Source organism: Nicotiana tabacum, chromosome 1, assembly GCF_000715075.1.
Source record: "Nicotiana tabacum cultivar K326 chromosome 1, ASM71507v2, whole genome shotgun sequence".
NCBI lineage: Eukaryota > Viridiplantae > Streptophyta > Magnoliopsida > Solanales > Solanaceae > Nicotiana > Nicotiana tabacum.
The window spans coordinates 202,743,415-202,770,682 of NC_134080.1; the positions used below are offsets into that span (position 1 = coordinate 202,743,415).

General features: G+C 37.3%; 3 protein-coding genes across 4 annotated transcripts; all 3 read left to right on the forward strand.

Annotated features, from left to right (window-relative positions):
* Nucleotides 1–1,003: 1,003 nt before the first annotated feature.
* LOC107824046 (tryptophan synthase beta chain 2, chloroplastic-like) lies at nt 1,004–3,564 on the forward strand. Its single transcript, XM_075222861.1, has 5 exons — nt 1,004–1,363; nt 1,948–2,093; nt 2,330–2,461; nt 3,187–3,281; nt 3,370–3,564. Exons 1-5 carry the CDS (start codon nt 1,004–1,006, stop codon nt 3,549–3,551), a joined length of 915 nt encoding a protein of 304 aa, XP_075078962.1. The 3' UTR covers nt 3,552–3,564.
* Nucleotides 3,565–6,948: 3,384 nt separating this feature from the next.
* Nucleotides 6,949–11,109, forward strand: LOC107824047 (tryptophan synthase beta chain 1). Its single transcript, XM_075255985.1, has 5 exons — nt 6,949–7,695; nt 8,595–8,954; nt 9,348–9,781; nt 10,523–10,617; nt 10,712–11,109. The coding sequence occupies exons 1-5, from the start codon at nt 7,399–7,401 to the stop codon at nt 10,891–10,893; spliced, it is 1,368 nt and encodes a 455-aa protein (XP_075112086.1). The 5' UTR covers nt 6,949–7,398; the 3' UTR covers nt 10,894–11,109.
* A 7,766-nt stretch (nt 11,110–18,875) lies between these two features.
* On the forward strand, nt 18,876–22,941 carry LOC107817992 (tryptophan synthase beta chain 2, chloroplastic-like). Of its 2 annotated transcripts, XR_012710980.1 has the most exons (4): nt 18,877–19,601; nt 20,171–20,530; nt 22,356–22,450; nt 22,539–22,941. XR_012710980.1 is itself a non-coding variant. In XM_075255987.1 (3 exons), exons 1-3 carry the CDS (start codon nt 19,305–19,307, stop codon nt 21,268–21,270), a joined length of 813 nt encoding a protein of 270 aa, XP_075112088.1. In that variant the 5' UTR covers nt 18,876–19,304; the 3' UTR covers nt 21,271–22,349. The 2 variants fall into 2 exon arrangements, 1 of the variants encoding a protein (XP_075112088.1); XM_075255987.1 differs by lacking the exons at nt 22,356–22,450; nt 22,539–22,941 and adding an exon at nt 21,115–22,349 and having other exon boundaries at nt 18,876–19,601.
* The last annotated feature ends 4,327 nt before the right edge of the window (nt 22,942–27,268 follow it).

The following is a 27,268-nucleotide window of genomic DNA, read 5'->3' on the forward strand; positions in this document are numbered from 1 at the left end:
AATTTCGCTAATTCAAGCCTAAATCTACTCCAGACCTCCAAAACACATTCTGATAATGCTCCTATGTCCCAAATCACCTCTTGAAGCTATCTGAATCATAAAAACCGGATTTCAAGATCGTTTACTCACAAGTCAACTTCTGGTTGATGTTTCCAACAAAAGGCCAACTTAAGAGACTAAGCATCTCATTTCTCTACCAAACCACTTCGAACTCAAATTAACCAATACGATACATATAATACAGCTGAACAAGGCATAAAGAAGCAGAAATGGGGGAAACATAGTGCTAACTCATGAAATAACTGGTCGGGTCGTTACATCTTCCCTTTCTTGAATGGTGCAATGGCTGTTAAAAAAAATAAAAAAAAAGAAAAAAAAGAGGCCAGTTGCACCTAAAGAAAAGTGGGGGTAGCCTATGAAACAAGTGTGGAAGAATGATTGGGTTGAACATGGAAATTGGAATAAAGGGAACGATTGTATTAAAAGTGCTTAGGGAGGTTAGTCACTATATCCAAATATATCCTACCCGTCCCTTAGCCTACATTATAACCAAATAAAGACCTCTTGATCTTGGACTGAACAACTCGATTAGTAGAGTATTACACTAAGGGCAAGCTTATGGTGTATCTGTGTGGCATGTGAATGTTCTTTGCTGAGAGTGAGTGGATTCGTTCTATCTATAGTTCCTTGTTGCTTGATTTTATGTGTGTGGAACTTCTCTCAGAAATGTGATGTGAGGGCATGTGACTCAGGAAGAAAAGGCAAGTTTTCACCTCTGTTTAGAGTAACTAGAGTAAGCACGAGTGTGGCATGGCATTAGAGTCTTCATCTGAGGTGTGACTGTTGCACTGCTTAGATTGTTCTTTCATAATGGCGGGTGTGACATAAACTGGGTAATGCATCGAACGATTAGGTCTAGAAGTGTGGTTCAACCTAACAGAATTACTAGAAACTCTTGACTAGCAATATTTTAAACTAACAACATATAAAAGTTTTTATGCAGATGGAGCTCGAAGTGGCACTAAGGGACTACGTAGGCCGTGAAACTCCTTTATACTTCGCTGAGAGACTAACAGATCACTACAAGAGCAGAAATAGGGGAAAAGGGCCAGACATCTATCTAAAAAGAGAAGATTTGAACCATGTTGGAGCACACAAGATCAATAACGCTATTGCACAAACAATGTTGGCTAAGCGCATGGACTGTAAAAATATCATAGCAGCCACCGGTGCTGGCCAGCATGGCGTCGCGACGGCGGCTGCCTGTGCTAAACTCTCATTGGAGTGTACTGTATTCATGGGAAGCTTAGATATGGAGAGACAACCTTCTAATGTACTCTTGATGAAGCATCTTGGTGCAAAGGTACTTCTTCTATCACAAAATTATCTCTGTATTTTGATCTTGTATTTGAACGTAAAGTCTTTAAGTTTTTAAAAATTATAAAACTTACACATTTGAAAACTGCGTAAAAATTTACTTTAAGTCACAACAATTAATAATTTAATGTTTTTTAAAAAGAAATAATTATATTTAAAGAATAATTGGTTATATAAATTGAAATAGAGAGAATGTAATAGTAAAGTCATAAATTTATTTTTATCTAATTAAAGTAACTAAATTATGTATAAATTACTTAGCGAATATAATTATGGAAAGTCAAATTTTCCTACACCACGTTGTGTTTGCCTTAGTTCTTTGTCACTCGGGAAGTTAAAAAGTAGCAAGGTGTTGTCATACCGTAACTCGACACCAAACGTTTCACCATCTGGTCTGATAAAGAAATAATTTTATGATTTTATTATTATAGTGAATAAAAGTTCAGTAATCAGATGTAAAATTATCCTATTAAAAGCTCCTAGTCAAAGAAGACCATTTATTGCTTGGGACTTGTCTATATATGGAGTACAAAGAGATGAAAATCCTTACATGTTTGAATATTGATGCAGGTGAAATCTGTTAAAGGAAGTTTTAAAGATGCAGTGTCAGAAGGGATTAGAAGTTGGGTTAACAACTTGGAGATAAGCTATTTGGACGTAGTATCTCTTAAGTTTTTTAAGATAAAAAATTACGTAAAAAATACTATAAGTCACAATAATTTATAATTTATAATTTAAAATATTCAAACACACAAAAATTATGGTCAAAGAATAATTCGTTTAACTCTCAAAATTTAAATACTGTCACATAAATTGGGACACAGAGAGTATAATCATAGGCGAAATTTTAGGTGATTCAGGTTCGGCCATGCAAATAGCGTGGGTTATAGTATACAGAATCTCGGAATTGAGTGGAATTCTAGTTTTATGCCCAAAAACACTAAAAACTGAGGAACGGTCATGACGATGCGATAATTATTTTATGGGCCGGTAAAATTTTAGGCGATAATTATCATGGTACAATGAGCTATCTGTTACAAGATGAGGAAGGACAAATTATTGGACCTTACTCAATAGGTGTGGGGTAAGTTTTCACTTTAATTTTAAGCGTACGGATAATTTTAATCAAGAGAGCTCAATTATATAGAATGTCATTTTCAGCTCAAGTAAGGAATAAAAGAACATGTTTTTTTTTGAGCCATCTGGTATATGTAATCAACTGACTCGGCTACTTTAGATCCGTGTTGTATAGGGCAGTGGCGAAGCCATTCTTTGCCATAGGGTGTCAATTGATACCCCTTTGCTACAAATTTACATTGCATAGATAGGTAAAAAAGTATTTTTATATATATATAATATATGTTGACTCCCTTTGCCTTTTTGCATGTTTACTTTTTATGTTTTGACTAAGCGGCATAGAAAAAGCACTCCCTATAAGGAATTTTTCTATTTAGAGGGAACTCAATACCTCTAGTTAAGGGTGGAGGAATCTCTTCAAATCCACCACATCCTGTAGTGACATGGAGCATATATGTGGATTGATAAACCAAGTTCTATTGATAAAAATATTTTTTTATTAATAAGGTCACCTATAAAGTAATTATATGTAAATATCCTTAATGCGTTAATTGGTAACCTGATAAAATTGACAACTTATTTGCTATCACGGCTTAAACTATATTATTGATAGTATATTAAAAAAAAAATCTTTAACGTTAGCTATACATAATTTAAGTCTTATCCTTGCTATAAATGAGTATTCAATGTAACCTTCCAAATTTAATGCAATTAATATTGTTGAATATGCAGATTAGAGTACCCAAGTGTTAGCCCAGAGCTTAGCTTTCTAAAAGATATCGGGCACGCAGAGTTTTATACTGTCACAGATAAACAAGCCTTAGAAGGTAAATTAATTACCTTTTGTGGAAGATAGAATCATAACCATTCAAGTTTTCAATATTAATGAATGTTTGTTCAATTTTGTGGTTGTAGCATATAAATGGTTGTGCAGGCTAGAAGGGATATTCCCAGCCTTGGAAGCTTCTCACGCACTTGCATTTCTTGACAAACTTTGCCCTACTCTAGCGGATGGTGAGAAAGTGGTTGTTAATTTAAGCGGCCGCGGAGATAAGGATGTTACCATAGTCTTCAATCATACTACAAAGGATGAATGAATAAATGAATGAACCAACAAGGAATTACTACATTAATGAATTGATGTGTATATTGTAATTTGTAAAAAGAGAAAGAGATATACATAACTGTCAACCTAGCAAGTAGGATCACAAATCAAATTAAGAGATATTCTAGTACCTAAGTAAGTCAGTGACAATATTTTCAAAGGTGTTTCACAAAATTGCTATATCCATAAAAAGATAGTAGTAGTTAATTTTATTTTTTTTGGTCGAATGAAAATTTTTATTCATCACCAGAACAAGTATAATGAGGAAATACAAAACGACTCTAGCACCCTGCTATATATAAATTCTCGTACTTACTCAGCTAAGCACAAGTAAATTTATTTGTATCCTATTTTGTACAAATAGTATTTATTTCTATCCCCTATATAGCTATATACTTCTTCTATCCATCTTCTATCCTTGTCCCGCTTCCGTTTGTTGATTATCTCCATCACACGAACTTTGCATTCCTTTTTGATTTGATCACATAACCTGCTTAGTCTAGGCACTGAACTTTTTCATAAGGCTTCGTTTCTCCCCTTCCATATGTGGTAGTTCAATGCTGCCAATACAGCAAAGGAGAACTCCTTCCTTAGTTTACTTCCCATTTTTCTGCCTACTCGTTTCCATAAATGTTGTCCTTCATAGTTTGTAATTCTTATCTTTAACCACTCAAGAATTTCAGTAATACACAATTTAGAAAATTGGCACACATAGAACAAGTGTTCAATTGATTCTCCACATAATACACATATGCCATCTGAATTGATCCATCTATAAGCTAGCCTATTCTTTGTGAGCAGCTTTCTTTGCATAATCAGCCAACAAATGAAGCTATGTTTTGGAATTTTTTGTTTATTCCAAACCCATCTTCCCAAATGGCATTTGACCAGATTTCCTTTCAACCATGAGTACCCTTTCATGATTGTATATCTACCTGTTTGTGATTTCCATCCTCCCTGATTATATACCCCTGCAAGCTTGTCTCTTATATGGCAAATTTTCTTCTAATACTAGCTACTATCTTGTGGTACACTGTATAGCCACCAATCAGTGTTCTTTAAGTATATATGGTTGATCCATTTGACCCACAAAGAATCAGCCTTTGTCGTTATATCCCAAACATATTTCCCTATTGATGCCTCGTTCCATGCTATGCAGTCCTTTATTCCTTTCCCCCTCTTGCCTTGGCCTACAAACAAGATCCTAGGCCACTAATGGTCTTCTATTTGTTTCCACCTTGCCATCCCATAGATAGTTACAACATATTGTTGTTATTATTTTGAGCACTGCTTTGGAAAGCAGAAAATTCGATGCCCGGTACGTGTGGAGATGCATCAACATTGCATTAATCATTTGCACTCTCCCGGCATAAGATAGGTGTTTTGAACCCCAACTCCTTATTCTAGTTATTATTTTATCTATTAGTACTTGACAATCCATTTTTGATAGCTTATTCAATGATATTGGAACATCTAGGTACTTGAAGGGAAGACTGCCTCTACTATAGCTAGTTATTTCACATAAGCTCTCTATCTCCTGAGTCTCCATATTAACAGCATATATGTTGGAGTTTCCTGCATTAATTGTTAGTCCTTGTCACGACCCCGGTTCGCCCTCCGTGAACCATCGTGACGGCACCTAGTCTCTATGACTAGGTAAGCCTAAAACGCATAAGATAAACCAATTTGCGGAAGAATACAATTTAAAATAGAAATAATGTAATAAAACAGCGTTTTAAAAGTGTCGCTCGGCATACAAAATATAACTATCAAATCCAATATATATACTTCTCCCAAAATCCGGAAACCCATGAATCACAAGCTAAGAGATACATAAGAAGCTCTAACTCTAGAAATGTCTAACCAAAAGAGGAATACTGAAGGGATATACTATTACATAAAGATAGAAAGGGATAGTCAGTCCAACCTAGCCCTACGTGGGCCACTGGTCCTCACGAACTAGCCTATCATATTTAAAAATTATTTTTGTATATTTAAAATTTAGGTTTTAACCTAAAATAAATATATATATTTTTTACTAGTCAAAAAATTATACTTATTGGATAGAAAGTTTCTGCAAAATTTAATAGCTTTTGATATTTTTCCAATGGATTAATACAAAATACAAAAAAGGAGGACAATATTTCATCCATTAAAAGTCAATACTCAAAATAAACTATCCAAAAATATTTTTAAAGTGCTCATAACATATCCAATACCAACAAATCATCTTCATCAAGCACATTTGAATCCTTTTTATGAAACAAAAATGTCTCAACATCTTTATTTTTAACTAAATCTATAAATATACACAATTTTAATTAGTTAAACATTAAAAAATCACTAAATTTTAAGAACAAAAAATATGTTGAATTCACATTATATAATAGTGCCAATTGAGATTGGACTCTTCTTCTTTTTATTTTTAGTTCCCTATTTTTTTTAATTGAATATTTATTAAGCCCACGAGCCGGTCCAGCCCAGTCTCAGTCAAGCCTCATGGGCCACGGGCTTACTTGGGCCGAGCTTAAAAAGCCTCATTTTTTGAATGGGCTCCAAAAATCTTGGCCAACCTATCAAATTACAGGCTGGGTTGGGCCGGCCCACCAGGCCAAGCCAATATTGACGGCTCTATAGAGACGAGTGCATTGAACAAGCCATAGATTTATCGAAATCCAATAACACATATTAAAATAATTTATTAAATAATATGAATAACAAATATTAGACTCAATAAATCTACTTGATGGTAGTAAATTAGAATCTCGAAACTATAATATTCAAATCCTCTATAAGACGGGATCTGAATAAAAAGTATTCTCACTATAATCATCCAAACATTTATTCAAGTAATGAAATTATTATCAAGAAAATGTAATAGAGATATTAATACGGCCGATACAAAGTAGCAATAGTAAAACTATGTCCAAATAGAAAGTATTCTGATAGTAATTTAGTAATTTGAATATATGAGATAATATCTATTGGGTATGGTATTCGAACTTATTACTATTTGCATATGGATAATGGACTAAATATAAAGTATAAAAATAACGGATTCTCGGATATCCAAAAAACTGAAGTATCAAATCCAAAATCCAATCAAAAAATAATAAAAACTAAATCCATAATCCAATCCGTAATACGAAAATCCAAACCAAAAATCCAAAAATTTCTATTTGAATTTAGAGTTTAGCCCAAACTATGCCCAACTCTAGTTAATAGTCTTTAGTCCGAATGATAGCTGTTCGTTTAAAACGTTGATAAATTTTAAGTACTACTGTAGCCAAACACGTGTATGTAACTATATACACAAATTAATAGCCTTAGCCATCAAATGAATAGGTTAATCTTTAGACTGAGGCTATTTAACTAGAGCTGTAGTCTATGTACAATTTCAGGCAACCCTATGCTAATTCAACAACCTTGATCCCCTTGCTATATATATCTGTTTGTGTTCAATGGGTCTCTTCCCTATAAACTGCTATAACAAGAATAACACACGTGAGATAACAATTTCAAATCTTTCTTGAAGTTCTTAGTATTCTTTGGCTTCTGTTATTCTATCACTCTGTCACCTTATCATCTTATTTTGTCGATGTTACTACATGTTGTGCCTGCTTCTTTTACTTTTATCTTGAGTTGGGGGTCTACCGAAAATAGCTTCTCTATCTTTATAAGACAGGGGTAAGGTCTGCTTACACTCTACCCTCTCAGACCCCGCTTTGTAGAATTACACTGGGTTTGTTATTGTTACTGTTGTCTTGAAGTTCTCAATATATTAGCAGCCTTAAGTTCTAGTTCATTCTTGTTTTTTATACATCCCTAACAAAGACATTATGGTATGTAACATCGAAGTTAATTTTCGACAAGCAAAAATTGCTACATCTGGTGAACCAAGATTGTCATATAGCAGAAAATGGAAAGGAAAATTTGCTATATTTTCCGTAGCTACTGGCCCGAGCCGAGTTACAGAGTTACCAGGGAAGCTGGTTTACTATGAAAAAAAGAGATCAATATTGAACAATGAAAAGTTTGGGATTTTTGGTGGAAAGTTCGTACCTGAGACGCTTATATCTTCTTTAACAAAGCTTGATTACGAATTCAACTCTGCTTTGCATGATCCTCAGTTTCAGGTTTTTCTTAAATTCCCTTACTAGTACTAGTACATGTAACTATTTTTTTATACGATTTCACGTACTCCTACAAAGTTATGAGAGAGTTGTTTCCAATGTTATTCCAACAAAAAAACGAGTTGCCTGTGTATTATCGCTGAAATTGATGCACTATAACAGTAAAGTCATAAAACTACTTTTGCTCCCATTATAGTAACTAATCACCTATGTGCGAAATGCTCAGTAAATTTCGCCGCCCACGTCATTTGCCATATCAGCGCTTTACCCACTTTATTTGTAAACTTCATGTCAGATAATAAAAGAATTTGTTGGGTGTGCGAACAACCTGCGTATAAGACGTAGGGAGAATTTTTAACGATGTTAGAACTTTTGGAAAAAATCGTGCGGGCTTGTCCAAAGCGAATAATACACACCATATTATGAGTATTCTTGGGCTGGTTTAGACCAACAACTCGTATCAGAACCCAGGATCAACGGGAGTATATGGCGATGGCAAAGTAATGATGCGAGGCTCGGTTTGGAGATGCAAACTCAAAAAGAAGCTAGTAGCAGGCTTCAATTGCCATAAATACTCTAAGAATTTGTATCGCACACAGTGAATCATAGAAATTGACCCGTGGATTGTGACACGTGAAACTTAGTTCAATTCGAGGGAGAGATTATTGGGCGTGCGAATAAAGTCTCACATTAGTAGCTGAAAAGATTGTGAGCCAACATGTGAGATTGGGTCGTTTGATGGTGTGAGACCTTTTAGAAAAAATCGTGCGAGTGTGACCTAAAGCAGATAATATCTGACTATGTGTTAAGAGTATCTTTGAGGTGGTTTAGCCTAACAGAATTACTAGAAACTCTTGACTAGCAATATTTTAAACTAACAACATATAAATTTTTTTATGCAGATGGAGCTCGAAGTGGCACTAAGGGACTACGTAGGCCGTGAAACTCCTTTATACTTCGCTGAGAGACTAACAGATCACTACAAGAGCAGAAATAGGGGAAAAGGGCCAGACATCTATCTAAAAAGAGAAGATTTGAACCATGTTGGAGCACACAAGATCAATAACGCTATTGCACAAACAATGTTGGCTAAGCGCATGGACTGTAAAAATATCATAGCAGCCACCGGTGCTGGCCAGCATGGCGTCGCGACGGCGGCTGCCTGTGCTAAACTCTCATTGGAGTGTACTGTATTCATGGGAAGCTTAGATATGGAGAGACAACCTTCTAATGTACTCTTGATGAAGCATCTTGGTGCAAAGGTACTTCTTCTATCACAAAATTATCTATATTTTTTGTCACACTGACATCACTAACTTTATCTGCTACTTTCTCTGTCCTATATGTGACACTTTTTCATTTTCGAGATTTAAACTTCTTATTTTGACATTGTGTTTGGACGTAAAAATTTTAAGTTTTTCAAAATAAAAAAACTACGTAAAAAAATAGTATAAGTCACAATAATAAATAATTTGAAATATTCAAAAATTACGGTCAAAAAATAATTCGTTTGACTCTCGAAGTTCGAATATCGTCACGTAAATTGAGATGGTGAGAGTATAATAGTAAAGTCGCAAACCAATGTGTATCTCATTAAAGTAACTGAATTATTGTGTAAATTACTCAGATCCTAACATGTTTGAATATTGATGTAGGTGAAATCTGTTAAAGGGAGTTTTAAAGATGCAGTGTCAGAAGGCATTAGAAGTTGGGTTAACAACTTGGAGACAAGCTATTTCTTAGCAGGTGCAGCGATAGGACCACACCCATGTCCAACCATGGTTCGTGAATTCCAATCAGTGATTGGAAAAGAAACGAGGAAACAAGCCATGGACAAATGGGGTGGGAAACCAGATGTGTTAGTGGCTTGTGTAGGTAGTGGCTCTAATGCGTTGGGTCTATTTCATGAATTTATTGAAGATGAAGATGTGAGGCTAATAGGAGTTGAAGCTGGTGGGGTAGGTCTTGATACAGGAAAACACTCAGCAACTATGGCTAGAGGTCAAGTTGGGGTGTATCATGGTGCAATGAGCTATCTGTTACAAGATGAGGAAGGACAAATTATTGGACCTTACTCAATAGGTGTGGGGTAAGCTTTCACTTTAATTTCAAGCGTACGGATAATTTTAATCAAGACAGCTCAATTAAATACAATGTCATTTTCAGCTCAAGTAAACAATAAACGTGTTTTTTTTGGGGGGAGGGCGGGCAGGTTAAACCATATGGTATCTGTACTCAATTGACTCGACTAATTCAGATTCGTGCTACAGAGAACAGTAGCAGAGTCATTCTTTGCCAACGTGTGTCAATTGATACCCCTTCGCCCTAAATTTACAGTGCATAGATAGGTATAGGTGTATATATATCTTGATTCCCTTTTGTCTTTTTGCATGTTTATTTTTCATATTTTGACTTCCCTTGGTGAGAATCCTGACTACGCTACTAGTATAGGGAAAACACTCCCTATACGAAATTTCTCCATTCCGAGGGAACCCAACACCTCTAGTTAAGAATGGAGGAATCTCAATCATCCCACCACATGATATGGTGGTAAGGAGCATATATGTAGATAAATGAAGACTTTATTGATAATTTTTTTTTTTTACCAATCAGGTCATCGATAAAATAGTTATATGTAAATCTTGTTAATGAGTTAATTGGCAACTTGATAAAGTTGACTACTTATTTGTTTGTTACAGGTTAAATTACATTATTGATAGTATAAAAGAATCTTAAACGTTATCGATACAAAATTGAAGTCTTATCCTTGCTATAAATGAGTATTTAATGTTACCCTCCAAATTTAATAATGCAATATTGTTGGATGCAGATTAGAGTACCCCGGTGTTAGCCCAGAGCTTAGCTTTCTAAAGGACATTGGGCGTGCAGAGTTTTCTAGTGTCAAAGATGAACAAGCCTTGGAAGGTAAAATTAATTATCTCTAACTTTTTGAAAGATGGAATCTTAACCATTCAAATTTTCAATAGTAATTGATGTTTATTCACTTTTATGGTTGCAGCATATAAACTGTTGTGCAGGCTAGAAGGGATATTCCCAGCCTTAGAAGCTTCACATGCACTTGCATTTCTTGACAGACTTTGCCCTACTCTAGCGGACGATGAGAAGGTAGTTGTTAATTTGAGCGGTCGCGGAGATAAGGATACTGCCACAGTCTTCAATCATACAACAAAAGATGAATGAATTACAACATTAATGAACTAATATGTATATTGTAAATTGTATACAAACAAAGAGATATACATAACTGTAAGTAGGATCGCAATTCAAATTGTACCTAAAGATATCTCGATAGGTTATAGTGAGTCAGTGACAATACTTTCAAAGGTGTTTCACATACATTGCTATATCCATAAAGATATACTAGTAGTTAATTTGATATATAGTTTAGTGTAAACATTGGACGAAAATAATATTTTTTCATGTATTCAAATACTACTGTGTACGGAGAACAATACAAATTAAAATAAATAATTAATATACACTATATAAAAAGGAAAAAAACAAGGGAGAGATGGGATCATTTTTCTATTCTAGTCTTGTCAAGAAAATATATTATGCTGTTACATAATTTTTCTTGTCGAGTGCAAAAAAAAAAAAAAAGATATTTTATCATAGTTGGCCGCTTGGTTCTACAATTTTGAAGCAATAAACTAATTACAATAGCTTGCTAGTGAAATATAAAATCTCAATCAACGGCATCTCAAACCCACATAAGATGGTTCAAATGACTTTTTGTCACGACCCAAAATCTAACCATATCGTGATGGCGCCTATCGTGATAATAGGCCAGCCACTTATTTCCAAACATTCCATTTTTCAAATAAATACTTAAGGAAAATTATAATTTTAAAAGAAATTCAATAAGATAAAAGTATAAATCAAAATCCAGCGGAAAGAAACATAATTGACAGCGGAAGGACAAGTTGATGCATCCAATCTACTATGCTAGTAGAAGGCTGAGTGGAGCCCAGCTGAACTATACTGTGACTGAGAAGGAGATGTTGGCTGTGGTGTTTGCTTTTGACAAGTTTAGATCATATCTGATTGGTTCTAAGGTAATTGTATACACTGATCATGCAGCTCTCAGGTACTTGATTGAGAAGAAGGAGTCTAAGCCATGCCTGATTCGTTGGGTGTTGCTGCTGTAAGAATTCGACCTTGAAATTCGTGACCGTAAGGGCACAGAGAACCAAGTCGCTGATCATCTATCACGACTTGAGGGAGCTAAAAATGCAGTTGAGGTTGAAGATATTCTGGAAACCTTTCCAGACGAGCAGCTGCTCGCTACTAATCTTGAGGAAGCGCCATGGTATGCAGACTTTGCAAATTACCTGGCCTGCGGTATAGTTCCCTATGACCTTTCATCTGTACAAAAGAAAAAGTTTTATCGTGACTGCCGCATGTATTATTGGGATGAGCCTTACCTGTTTAGAATTTGTGTTGACAATATGATCCAGAGGTGTGTCCCCGAGATAGAACAATCTTCTGTTTTGCAGGCTTGTCACGCATCGGCTTATGGAGGACATTTTGGAGGGGTCAGGACAGCTGCGAAAGTGCTTAAGGCCGGATTCTTTTGGCCAACAGTGTTTAAAGATGCGCACCAATGGGTGAAGGGCTGCAATGAATGTCAGCAGACCGAGAACATTTCCCGTCGCCATGAGATGCTCATGAACCCAATTGAAGAGGTGGAAGTGTTTGATGTCTGGGGAATTGACTTCATGGGTCCCTTCGTCAGCTCTTATAGCAATAAGTGCATACTTGTTGCTGTGGATTACGTGTCCAAATGGGTAGAAGCTGCAGCGTTGCCCACTAATGATGCAAGAGTGGTGGTGGGGTTTTTGAAGAAGAACATATTCACCAGATTTGGGACACCAAGAGCGATTATCAGTGACGGAGGCACTCACTTCTGTAATAGAGCTTTCGAGAAGTTGCTTGCAAAGTATGATGTACGCCACAAGGTGGCTACCCCTTATCACCCGCAAACTAGTGGGCAGGTTGAAGTGTCCAACAGAGAGATAAAGAGTGTGCTAACCAAGACTGTGAACGCCACAAGAACTGATTGGGCGAAAAAGTTAGATGATGCACTCTGGGCCTATAGAACTGCTTTTAAAACACTGATTGGTATGTCACCATATAAGTTGGTGTTCGGGAAGGCCTACTATTTGCCAGTGGAACTTGAACATAGAGCGTGGTGGGCACTGAAACAGCTGAATCTAGACATCAAGGCTGCGGGCACAACGAGAATTACAGAATTGCATGAGCTCGACGAGTTCAGACATCTTGCTTTTGAGAGCACAAGGTTGTACAAGGAAAGAATGAAGAGGTTGCACGACAAGAACATTGTGGAGCGAAATTTCTCTCCTGGAGATATGGTGTTGCTTTATAACTCACGATTAAGGTTATTTCCGAGTAAACTCAGGTCACGATGGTCTGGACCATTTAGAGTGGTCGAAGTTTTCCCTTCAGGTGCTATCGAGATTGCCACAGAGAAAGACTCTCTTACATTTAGAGTCAATGGGCAGAGATTGAAACGATATGTGGGCATGAGAGAACCAAAGGAAGTGTCTGAGCTACACCTGACTGAACCACAGAGGTCGAGCGAGCCTTAAATGCGCTCATCTGCGTCGTGTCGCGACGTTAAATCAGGCGCTGCGTGGGAGGAAACCCACGAATGTGTTGTAAGTGTAAAGTAGCAGGAACACGCCCAGACTGTGGTCCCAGTGTAACCGCGGTAGGACCGCGGTCAAATACCCCCTCTGAAAGAGGTCTACCGCGGTCCCAGCATAACCGCGGTAGACCAGCGCGGGCCAGGTAAGTGCAGAATTTTTTTGGGAAGGGCTTGTCATGTGGATCCCAGCACCGTCTCCGACTCCGAGTGATGCTCAGGGAAGTCTTCTTACCCTTCTGTACTTTATTTGTGTTATGACATGGGGACATGCCATATTCTTTTTGTGTGGGGTGAGAGACTTGCTTTAGTGGTGTATTGTTAGTGTACATATACATTGAGTATGTTGTAGTTCTGTATCTTTATTGTTGTGTATAATTGGTTGTACTCACCTTAGAAGTAACTAACTTGGCCCAACGACGGACACTTGTCGACGGGTCTCTTGAGGGTCAAAGTCGGGTTTAAAAAAAACAAGTAGTGTAGTCCATTTAGATTTTATTTTATTTTTCATTTTAGGTAGTGTAGTAATTCCTCCTTGGTTTTCTTTTGACCACGGTTCTTTTTCAAGGGCTTTTCTTGAACCGGGTTAGGTAGATTTTTCTTTAATATTTTTTAGGACCCTTAGGACTCTATTGGACTAAGATAGGTGAGGGCAAGAATGCAACCCGTAATGTACACACCTGCAAATAACTAAAACGAACTTAAGGGTGCGACGTCTAGGCTCGTTTGTAGACTCGTAATTTTATGTCTTAATTTTGCACACCTTGTCTTTCTTGAACGCTCACATGAGTGTGTTGACAAACTAATTCGGAATGAGTTACATGCCAAGTGTGTGTGAGATAATACTTGTATTCTGTGCTTGCATGCGATACCTAGAACTTGCCCTGTGTGTTTACAAAGCGAAATAGAAGTTGTTTGGCCTTAGAGATGATTGAGGCATTTCCTTGTGTAGCCTGTACAATTATGAATCCACCTGTACATATTGCCATAGTTAACCCCTTCGAGCCTGAAGCCTGTTCTTTGATAACCTTACAATAACATACATCCCTGTGTTTGAATAGTTTGACTGTTTGAACCTGTACCTCCTAGAAGTACTTGAATCGTTAAAGAGCATATAAAAGTCAAAGTGTGGGTTAGTAATGGAGTGGGAAAAGAAAAATCAGGAAAATACTTGAATGGTGCAATGGCTGTTAAAAAAAAGAAAAAAAAAAGAGGCCAGTTGCACCTAAAGAAAAGTGGGGGTAGCCTATGAAACAAGTGTGGAAGAATGATTGGGTTGAACATGGAAATTGGAATAAAGGGAACGATTGTATTAAAAGTGCTTAGGGAGGTTAGTCACTATATCCAAATATATCCTACTCGTCCCTTAGCCTACATTATAACCAAATAAAGACCTCTTGATCTTGGACTGAACAACTCGATTAGTAGAGTATTACACTAAGGGCAAGCTTATGGTGTATCTGTGTGGCATGTGAATGTTCTTTGCTGAGAGTGAGTGGATTCGTTCTATCTATAGTTCCTTGTTGCTTGATTTTATGTGTGTGGAACTTCTCTTAGAAATGTGATGTGAGAGCATGTAACAAATCTACACGAGTCTCAAGACCCCCAATCACAACTATACATGAACGATAAACACGATCTACCATAATAGAATCACCCACTAGTGTAGACACATACAGGAGCACTCAAGGAATCACTAGGCATGACCAAATACGGTGCAAAATAAGATGATACATAGGAGTATGTAGATCCTGGATCAAATAGAACTGAAGCATCTCTACTACAGACCAGAATGGTACCTGTGATAACTGCATCGGAAGCCTTAGCCGTAGGCCTGGCTGGAAGAGCATAACATCGGGACTGGGCCCCACCACCCCGAACTACATCTTTGGGACGGCCTATTGTTGGCTGGACTCCACCTCTAGTTGCCTAACCTCCACCTCTAATACCTCTTCCTCCACTTCTAGCCCCTTTACCTCCACCCTTTGCTGGCTGAGTGGGTTGTGGAACACTCGGTGCCTGAACCATAGCACGGGAACCTTGATGACGATAGCTGCTCAATGCTCGAGGAGAAAACCTAGTAATATGACCCATATCACCACAAGTATAACAAGCCCTCGGCTGCTGAGACTGTTGACCCTGATGACCTGAATGACCACCCCAAAAACACTAGAGCGGCGGTGCACTGATAGGAGCTAGTGGAGCACTGTAGGTTTGCTGATCAGAATATTGCATATTAGAACCATGACCACCTGAAGCACTAGAGAAACCTGAAGTGCTGACTGAAAAGGCCTAGGAGGATGGCCTCTACCATACGAATCTCTACCTCCAGACGAGGTACCACTGAATCTACCTGAATGACGAGGCCTTTTGTCAGTCCCCTGACCACCTTAGAAATCATCACTTAAGGTATGAACACTACAAACGAAGTCACATTAGTCATAGAATAAGACTCACGGGCATATTTGACACCAACGTATAGATACTCGTCACCATGCCTATACGTCGTACTCAACAATAAAACATAGCAAATAGGACTCAACTCCTAATTCTTCAAGCTAAGGTTAGACCAAACACTTACCTCCTAATCCTTCAAGCTAAGGTTAGACCAAACACTTACCTCGATGCCACGAACACAATTCAAGTCTCAACTATCGCTTTACCTCTTGATTCCACCACCAATTCGCTCGTATCTAGCCACAAGATACTTAACTATATCAATAAATGCTAAATGAATAAATTCCAATGCATGAAAATAAGTTTTCTAAAGTTTTTCCCAAAAAGTCAAAAATCGCCTCCGGGCCCACATGGTCAAAACCCAAGGTTCGAACCAAAACCCGATTACCCATTCCCCCAAGAAACCAAATATATAATTTATTTTGAAATCGAACCTCAAATCGAGGTCCAAATCCCCAAAATTTGAAAAACCTAGGTTCTACCCAAAACACCCAACTTTTCCCATGAAAACCTTTGATTTTGAGTTGAAATCATGAGAAAAGATGTTAAAGATTGATGAAAACAAGTTAGAAATGACTTACAATTGATTTGGAAGAGTACTTGTCTTTGAAAAATCGCCCAAGAGTGTTTTGGTTTTGAAAGGGTTTGAAAAATGAAAGATTTTCGGCTAAGTTATGAATTTGCAGGTCGCAGATGTCGCAATTGCGAACCCTTAAGGAACCTGCTACCTTCGCATTTGCGATCATATGTTCGCAATTGAGAACTCGCATTTGCGGAGAGGGTGTCGCATTTGCGACCACTGGCACCTACTGAAGGCATCGCATTTGCGAAGTGTACCTCGCATTTGCGAGGTAATGCTGGCCCTGGGCGTTTTCGCATTTGTGACATAATTCTCGCATTTCCAAGCTCGAAAATGCGAAGCCTGCAGTCCTGCAACATACCGGTTAAAAATCTGCAACATCCTAAGTTACATTCCACTCTATGGCCTATCCAAAACTCACCCGAGCCCTCGGGTCTCCAAACTAAACATGCACACCAACCTAAAAATATCATACGGACTTGCTCGTGCAATCAAATCATGAAAATAACATGTAAAACCTCAATTAAACCTCAAAACTCATCATTTTTCTCAAGAACACTTAAAGTTCATAACTCTTCAACCGGAAGTCCAAATCACGTCAAATAAACTCCATATTTCACCAAATTTCACTGTTATCCTTTAAATACTATAACAAGTTTGTACCATGCTCTAGAACCAAAATACGGGCCCGATCCGCAGCAGAAGGCTGTTGCGGATTCTGAGAGGCTAGTTGGTCGCGGTCCTGGCGTAACCGCAGTAGGACCGCGATAGGAAGCGAAAAATTGAGGGACTGAAGTGTAAAAACACAGGATTTTTAGCCCAAAACCCTATATTAAACAATAGAACTCGCCCAAGGGAGACATGTAATGTTTTAGAGAGTACTTTGGCAAGAAAATCAAGTGTGCGAGATCACCCAAAACATCATATTTTCTTCTTCTCTTTATTTTTCTGGCAATTTTGATCATGAATATTTTCATAGTTTATTTACTCATTGTCATGAGTAGCTAAATCCTTTGTCTAGGGTTTTGATGGAACCTATTGAAGAATGAACTTCTTGATTATGTTAATATAGTTTGCCAGTTTAATCTCTATTTGTTCAACTACGTGTTTGTTGTAGTTAATTGACAGGATCCTCAATTAGCTGTGCCTATTTGGTATGCATAACTCGGGAGAGAGTGCATATTTAGGTAATTGTTGAACAACATCACTCCCAAAGTATAAGAGGGATCTATAACTGTGGGTTTAAAGGCGGGATTAGGGATAACGAAGTCTTGGGTGCAATCTAAAGTGAACTGTAATAAACAAAGTCAGGTAGCGTATCTCGGGAGAGTGCGTCTAGTAAATTATCGTGATTACTCGGGAGAGATTCACGGTAAAAATAGTGTTCATGGTTGATAGAGATGTGTTGGTAAATCTATATGAAACATAAACAGAAGGGATTCCATCAATAGGGGAAATCACTACCTTAGAACCTTCTCATTATTGTTCACAACTTAAGCATATTTAGTTTACAACTATTTATTGACTTTCAATCTTAGTTATTAAATATACCTGTTATTCACAACATTTGGGGAAGTTGATTCTAAAGAATTTAGTAAGTCCAACGAAAGTAATTGATAGGTTAATTCTCTGTGGATTCGACTCTCGGCATAAATATTTAGATTATATTTGCAACGTCTGCATTGTCCTTTTATAAGGTATAGTTGGGCGTGATCACTAATACTTACATTATTTTTTCTAATACTTGCCAAATGACCCCAACAAATTTTCAGTCTAAATGGCCGGCTAGTCGTAATAGTTTGACGTATTTTAAACGTGCGAAAGGGGCTTCTTGACTTTATCATTTTATGGTTTCAGCCGGTAGATGGGGACAACCTACAAATTATGTGGCCAAGGGGACAACCCAAATGTGAAAAACTAATTATTATTTCGTTCATTTCAATTTATGTGTCTTATTTTATTCAATTTTTTTTTATCTTTTTAAATAGTAGTAAATTTTTAATACCAATGTTTGTATTTTACTCTTAATGACACCCGTTATAAGGAATCATATGGCAATATATATATATATATATTGACTTGAAGAGTACTTTTTATAGCTTATACACACCTTTAATTTAAGGTAAACAATATTAAAATTCATTTTACATTTTAGTCCATTTAAGCTATACCCACCTTTCATTTAAGGTAATATTAAAATTCTTTTTACATTTTAGTCCAGTTAATCTAGAACATATCAGATGAAACTGATCAGAGAGTAACGATTTAAATTTTCTCTGAAGCAGCTTCAGTCATATGAGGCGCAATATCAAATTTCTCCTTTTTGGCTAACGAAATAAAAATAAATGCGTTAGAAGTCTCTGGTCCGAATAGTAGTTGTTCGTTTAAAACGTTTATAAATTTAAAGTTCTACTGTAGCCGAACACGTTTGTGTATAACTATATATATAGACAAAATTAATAGTCAGCCACCAAATCAGTAGGTTAATCTTCTAAAATGAGGCTATTTAACTAAAGCTATAGTCTATGTACAATTTCAGGCAACCCTATGCTACTTCAACAACCTTGGTCCCCTTGAAGATCTCAATATCCCACCTTATCACCTTATCTTGTTGATGCTACAACGTATTGTATTTGATTCTTTTACTTTTATCCTGAGTAGTGGATTTATCGGAAACAGTCTCTCTACCATCACAAGGTAGGAGTAAGGTGTGTGTACACTCTACCACTCCCAAACCCCACTTTGTGGGATTACATTGTCTTTGTTATTGTTGTTGTTGTCGTCGGCGGCGGCGGCTTGAAGTTCTCATTATATTAGCAGCCTTAAGTTCTTTTTCATTCTTGTTTCTTATACTGCCATAACAAATTTTCCTTTTTGAGAAAAGACATTATGGCATGTAACATCGAAGTTATTTTTGGTCAAGCAAAATTTGCTACATCTGGTGAGCCAAGATTGTCATATAGCAGAAAATGGAGTGGAAAATTTGCTATATTTTCTGTAGCTACTGGCCCGAGCCAAGTTACTGAGTTACAAGGGAAGCTTGCTTACCATGAAAAAAAGAGAGCAATATTTAGCAATGAAAAGTTTGGGATTTTTGGTGGAAAGTTCGTACCTGAGACGCTTATATCTTCTTTAACAAAGCTTGATTACGAATTCAACTCTGCTTTGCATGACCCTCAGTTCCAGGTTTTTCTTAAATTCCCTTACTTGTACATGTAACTATTTTTTTATACGTTTTCACGTACTCCTACACAGTTCTAGAGAGTTGTTTCCCATGAGTATCCTTGGGCTAATTTAGCTGAACAATTATTATCAGAGCCCAGAATCAGTAGGAGCATGACGATTACAAAGTGATGATGCGAGGCTCGGTTTGGAGACGTACACTCAAAAAGAAGCTAGTAGCAGGCTTCGATTGCCATAAATACTCTAAAAATGTGCATGGCACACAATGAATCACGTAAATTGACCCATGGATTGTGATAGTAGCCACGTGTAACTTAGTTCGAGGGGGAGATTGTTGGACATGCGAATAAAGTTCCACATTAGTAGCTAAAAAGATTGTGAGCCTTATATATAAGTGTAGGGATCTCTTGATGGTGTGAGGGTTTTTGGAAAAAACCGTGCAGGTTTAACCTAAAGCAGACAATGTCTCACTATGTTAAGAGTATCTTTGAGGTGGTTTAACCTAACAGAATTACTAGAAACTCTTGACTAGCAATATTTTAAACTAACAACATATAAAAGTTTTTATGCAGATGGAGCTCGAAGTTGCACTAAGGGACTACGTAGGCCGTGAAACTCCTTTATACTTCGCTGAGAGACTAACAGATCACTACAAGAGCAGAAATAGGGGAAAAGGGCCAGACATCTGTCTAAAAAGAGAAGATTTGAACCATGTTGGAGCACACAAGATCAATAACGCTATTGCACAAACAATGTTGGCTAAGCGCATGGACTGTAAAAATATCATAGCAGCCACCGGTGCTGGCCAGCATGGCGTCGCGACGGCGGCTGCCTGTGCTAAACTCTCATTGGAGTGTACTGTATTCATGGGAAGCTTAGATATGGAGAGACAACCTTCTAATGTACTCTTGATGAAGCATCTTGGTGCAAAGGTACTTCTTCTATCACAAAATTATCTCTGTATTTTGATCTTGTATTTGAACGTAAAGTCTTTAAGTTTTTAAAAATTATAAAACTTACACATTTGAAAACTGCGTAAAAATTTACTTTAAGTCACAACAATTAATAATTTAATGTTTTTTAAAAAGAAATAATTATATTTAAAGAATAATTGGTTATATAAATTGAAATAGAGAGAATGTAATAGTAAAGTCATAAATTTATTTTTATCTAATTAAAGTAACTAAATTATGTATAAATTACTTAGCGAATATAATTATGGAAAGTCAAATTTTCCTACACCACGTTGTGTTTGCCTTAGTTCTTTGTCACTCGGGAAGTTAAAAAGTAGCAAGGTGTTGTCATACCGTAACTCGACACCAAACGTTTCACCATCTGGTCTGATAAAGAAATAATTTTATGATTTTATTATTATAGTGAATAAAAGTTCAGTAATCAGATGTAAAATTATCCTATTAAAAGCTCCTAGTCAAAGAAGACCATTTATTGCTTGGGACTTGTCTATATATGGAGTACAAAGAGATGAAAATCCTTACATGTTTGAATATTGATGCAGGTGAAATCTTTTAAAGGAAGTTTTAAAGATGCAGTGTCAGAAGGGATTAGAAGTTGGGTTAACAACTTGGAGATAAGCTATTTGGACGTAGTATCTCTTAAGTTTTTTAAGATAAAAAATTACGTAAAAAATACTATAAGTCACAATAATTTATAATTTATAATTTAAAATATTCAAACACACAAAAATTATGGTCAAAGAATAATTTGTTTAACTCTCAAAATTTAAATACCGTCACATAAATTGGGACACAGAGAGTATAATCGTAGGCGAAATTTTAGGTGATTCAGGTTCGGCCATGCAAATAGCGTGGGTTATAGTATACAAAATCTGAGAATTGAGTGGAATTCTAGTTTTATGGCCCAAAAACACTAAAAACTGAGGAACGGTCATGACGATGCGATAATTATTTTATGGGCCGGTAAAATTTTAGGCGATAATTATCATGGTGCAATGAGCTATCTGTTACAAGATGAGGAAGGACAAATTATTGGACCTTACTCAATAGGTGTGGGGTAAGTTTTCACTTTAATTTTAAGCGTAGGGATAATTTTAATCAAGAGAGCTCAATTATATAGAATGTCATTTTCAGCTCAAGTAAGGAATAAAAGAACATTTTTTTTTTGAGCCATCTGGTATATGTAATCAACTGACTCGGCTACTTTAGATCCGTGTTGTATAGGGCAGTGGCGAAGCCATTCTTTGCCATAGGGTGTCAATTGATACCCCTTTGCTAGAAATTTACATTGCATAGATAGGTAAAAAAATATGTTTATATATATATAATATATGTTGACTCCCTTTGCCTTTTTGCATGTTTACTTTTTATGTTTTGACTAAGCCGCTGGCATAGGAAAAGCACTCCCTATAAGGAATTTTTCTATTTAGAGGGAACTCAATACCTCTAGTTAAGGGTGGAGGAATCTCTTCCAATCCACCACATCCTGTAGTGACATGGAGCATATATGTGGATTGATAAACCAAGTTCAATTGATAAAAATATTTTTTTATTAATAAGATCACCTATAAAGTAATTATATGTAAATATCCTTAATGCGTTAATGGGTAACCTGATAAAATTGACAACTTATTTGCTATCACGGCTTAAACTATATCATTGATAGTATATTAAAAAAAATCTTTAACGTTAGCTATACATAATTTAAGTTTTATCCTTGCTATAAATGAGTATTCAATGTAACCTTCCAAATTTAATGCAATTAATATTGTTGAATATGCAGATTAGAGTACCCAGGTGTTAGCCCAGAGCTTAGCTTTCTAAAAGATATCGGGCACGCAGAGTTTTATACTGTCACAGATGAACAAGCCTTAGAAGGTAAATTGATTACCTTTTGTGGAAGATGGAATCATAACCATTCAAGTTTTCAACATCAATGAATGTTTGTTCACTTTTGTGGTTGCAGCATATAAACGGTTGTGCAGGCTAGAAGGGATATTCCTAGCCTTGGAAGCTTCTCACGCACTTGCATTTCTTGACAAACTTTGCCCTACTCTAGAGGATGGTGAGAAAGTGGTTGTTAATTTAAGCGGCCGCGGAGATAAGGATGTTACCATAGTCTTCAATCATACTACAAAGGATGAATGAATAAATGAATGAACCAACAACGAATTACTACATTAATGAATTGATGTGTATATTGTAATTTGTAAAAAGAGAAAGAGATATACATAACTGTCAACTTAGCAAGTAGGATCACAAATCAAATTAAGAGATATTCTAGTACCTAAGTAAGTCAGTGACAATATTTTCAAAGGTGTTTCACAACATTGCTATATCCATAAAAAGATAGTAGTAGTTAATTTTAATTTTTTTGGTCGAATGAAAATTTTTATTCATCACCAGAACAAGTATAATGAGGAAATACAAAACGACTCTAGCACCCTGCTATATATAAATTCTCGTACTTACTCAGCTAAGCACAAGTAAATTTATTTGTATCCTATTCTGTACAAGTAGTATTTATTTCTATCCCCTATCTAGTTATATACTTCTTCTATCCATCTTTTATCCTTGTCCCGCTTCCGTTTGTTGATTATCTCCATCACACGAACTTTGCATTCCTTTTTGATTTGATCACATAACCTGCTTGGTCTAGGCACTGAACTTTTCCATAAGGCTTCGTTTCTCCCCTTCCATATGTGGTAGTTCAATGCTGCCAATACAACAAAGGAGAACTCCCTCCTTAGTTTACTTCTCATTTTCCTGCCTACTCTTTTCCATAGATGCTGCCCTTCATAGTTTGTGATTCTTATCTTTAACCACTGAAGAATTTCAGTAATATACAATTTAGAAAATTGGCACACATAGAACAAGTGTTCAATTGATTCTCCACATAATACACATATGCCATCTGAACTGATCCCTCTGTGAGCTAGCCTATTCTTTGTGAGCAGCTTTCTTTGCATAATCAGCCAACAAATGAAGCTATGTTTTGGAATATTTTGCTTATTCCAAACCCATCTTCCCAAATGGCATTTGACCAGATTTTCTTTCAACCATGAGTACCCTTTCATGATTGTATATCTACCTATTTGTGATTGTCATCCTCCCTGATTATATACCCCTTCAAGCTTGTCTCTTATATGGCAAATTTTCTTCCAATACTAGCTACTATCTTGTGGTATACTGTATAGCCACCAATCAGTGTTCTTTAAGTATATATGGTTGATCCATTTGACCCACAAAGAATCAGCCTTTGTCGTTATATCCCAAACATATTTCCCTATTGATGCCTCGTTCCATGCTATGCAGTCCTTTATTCCTTTCCCTACCTCTTGCCTTGGCCTACAAACAATATCCCATGCCACTAATGGTCTTCTATTTGTTTCCACCTTGTCATCCCATAGATAGTTACAACATATTGTTGTTATTCTTTTGAGCACTGCTTTGGGAAGCAGAAAATTCGATGCCCGGTACGTGTGGAGATGCATCAACATTGCATTAATCATTTGCACTCTCCCGGCATAAGATAGGTGCTTTGAACCCCAACTCCTTATTCTAGTTATTATTTTATCTATTAGTACTTGACAATCCATTTTTGATAGCTTATTCAATGATATTGGAACATCTAGGTACTTGAAGGGAAGACTGCCTCTACTATAGCCAGTTATTTCACATAAGCTCTCTATCTCCTGAGTCTTCATATTAACAGCATATATGTTGGAGTTTCCTGCATTAATTGTTAGTCCTTATCACGACCCCGGTTCGCCCTCCATGAACCATCGTGACGGCACCTAGTCTCTACGACTAGGTAAGCTTAAAACGCATAAGATAAACCAATTTGCGGAAGAATACAATTTAAAATAGAAATAATGTAATAAAACAGCGTTTTAAAAGTGCCGCTCGGCATACAAAATATAACTCTCAAATCCAATATATATACCTCTCTCAAAACCCGGAAACCCATGAATCACAAGCTAAGAGATACATAAGAAGCTCTAACTCTAGAAACGTCTAACCAAAAGAGGAATACTGAAGGGATATACTATTACAGAAAGATAGAAAGGGACTCCACGATCTGCGAACGCGACAGATATACATCGAAGTCTCTACAGAAGCGCATCGCCTCAAGGATGATAAGACAGAGTGAAAGTACCTGGATCTTCACATGAAAAACATGCGCAGAAGGGGCATGAGTACACCACAGCGGTACTCAATAAGTGCCAAGCCTAACCTCGGTCTGGTAGTGATGAGGAAGGTCAGGGCCCTACTGAGGTTAAATAAAATACAAAGTATAACAGTGTAGAACAAGACAGTATAATTAAGTGCAACAATAAGAAATAACATAGAATAGAAAGAGTAACAACAACTAGAACAGAGGCAAAGTCATCACCGAGGGAACACAGCTCAACACAGAGATAGCAATCGGGGATCTACCAGGATACCGTCCTGTAGCCCCCAAATGTAAATGTCCAGTGGATCTCCCGGGTGTCGTCCCGTAGTCCAACTTATAGTGCGCCGGTGATCTACCGGAATCCCGTTTCGTAGCCCCCAAATGTAAATACCCAATACTGGGGGAATCTACCAGGTGCAGTCTCTTAGTTCCATATAACTGTGCAGATGGATCTACCGGAATCCCACATCCATAGTCCCAAGTAAACAGGCAAGGGGGAGGGGATCTACCGGAATCCCACATTCGTAGTCCCAATGTAAATACACAGCAGCAACAGCAAAATATTCAGAAATGGCAATGTCATATTAAGGCGAACAAGTAATTCTAGTCTAGCATGCTGCACAAAATTCAGGTAAGGCAGTTTGAGCAAGTAAAGCAATTAAGTCACTTAGACATGCTTTCCTAAGCTACCAACAGGCTTAATAGTGCAAGTAATAAAAACAGGAAAGGAAACATACCAGTAATTACTTAAAGAAAATCAAATTTCCAATAATTAGCACAAGTACACACTCATCACCTCACGTACAAGGCATTTCAATTACCAAATATACCAATTCCTAAGGGGAAGGTCCCCCACAAAAGGTTAGACAAGCCACTTACCTCGAACCGGCTCAAAAATCAATCTGATACCACGCTCTTGCCACGAATACTCGTCTCGAAATGGCCCAAATCTATTCAATTCAATTGTATAATGTAAATAACACTTCAGGTAACTGATTCTACAAAGAAATTCTAAGCTAATACGCGAATTTAGGTAAAATGACCGAAATGCCCCTCGGTCCCACATCTCGAAATCGGGTAAAATTTATATTTCCAGAACTCTCGCACTCTCATGAGTTCAGTCATATCAAAAGTACCAAAATCGGACCTCATTTTGTCCCTCAAATCATCACTCAAAGGTCTCCAATTAGACAAGCCCCAGCCCCCCAATTACCACTAATTTTCCTTAATTTTTCATGCTTAAATTGATAAAAGTCATTCCAATAACGAGTTTAGGGACCAAAGACCTTACCCCAATGAACTCCTCTGAAAATCCCTCTTGAAAAGTGTTCCCCAAGCTTCTTCCCGTTTTGAAAAAGATGAAAAATGGCTAAATTTCGCGAAAACAAGAATTTATATGTTCTGCCCAGCGATTTCCGCATCTGCGGTTCCGCTTTTGCGGATCAAAGGTCGCACCTGCGACTTTTCACTTAATGGCCAGGTTCCGCATATGCGACTTCCAATACGCAGATGTGGTACCGCTTCTGCAGAATTACAATCGCTTATGCGGTTCCTGAAGAAATTCCCAAATTCCGCTTCTGCGGTCACTGAGCCGCTTCTGCGGCACCGCACCTGCGAAACCCAAACCGTAGGTACGGTTATGACAGAACCAGCAGCTGAAGCGGCAACTTAACTCCAAAAATCTTTCCGGCAACCATCCGAATTCATCCCGAGGCCCCCGGGACCTCAACCAAACATGCCAACCAATCTTAAAACATCATTCAAACTTGTTCCAACCTTCGGAACGCTCAAAACAACATCAAAACACCTATTTTTCATCGGATTCAAGCCTAAGAATTTCAAAAACTCTAAAAATACGCTTTCGATCAAAAAGTCTATCAAACCTCGTCCGAATGACCTGAAATGTTGCACACACATCATATTCAACACTACGGAGCTACTCCAACTTCCGGAATTCCATTCCGACCCTCGGATCAAAATCTCACTATCGGACCGAAAACTTCAAAAATTCAACTTTCGGTATTTCAAGCATAAATTAGCTACGGACCTCCAAAACACAATCGGAACACGCTCCTAAACCCGAAATCACCCAACGAAGCTAACAGAACCATCGGATTTCCATTCCGAGGCCGTCTTCACATTGTTCCGACTACAATCAACTTTAAGCTCTCATTTAGGGACTAAGTGTCCCAAAACTCTCTGACACTCGAAATCAAACATCCCGGCAAATCAAAATAGCAGAAATAAACTCGGGGAAAGCAGTTAATAGGGGATCGAGGTGTAAATTATTAAGACGACCGGTCGGGTCGTCACATCCTCCTACACTTAAACATTTGTTCGTCCTCGAACGAACATAAAGACATACCTGAACTAGTGAAAAGATGAGGGTAACAGCTGCACATATCCTGCTCGGTCTCCCAAGTCACCTCCTCGACCGGCTTACCCGCCACTGAACCTTTATTGCAGCAATGTTCTTTGACCTCAGCTTTCTAACATGCCTGTCCAATATTGATACTGGC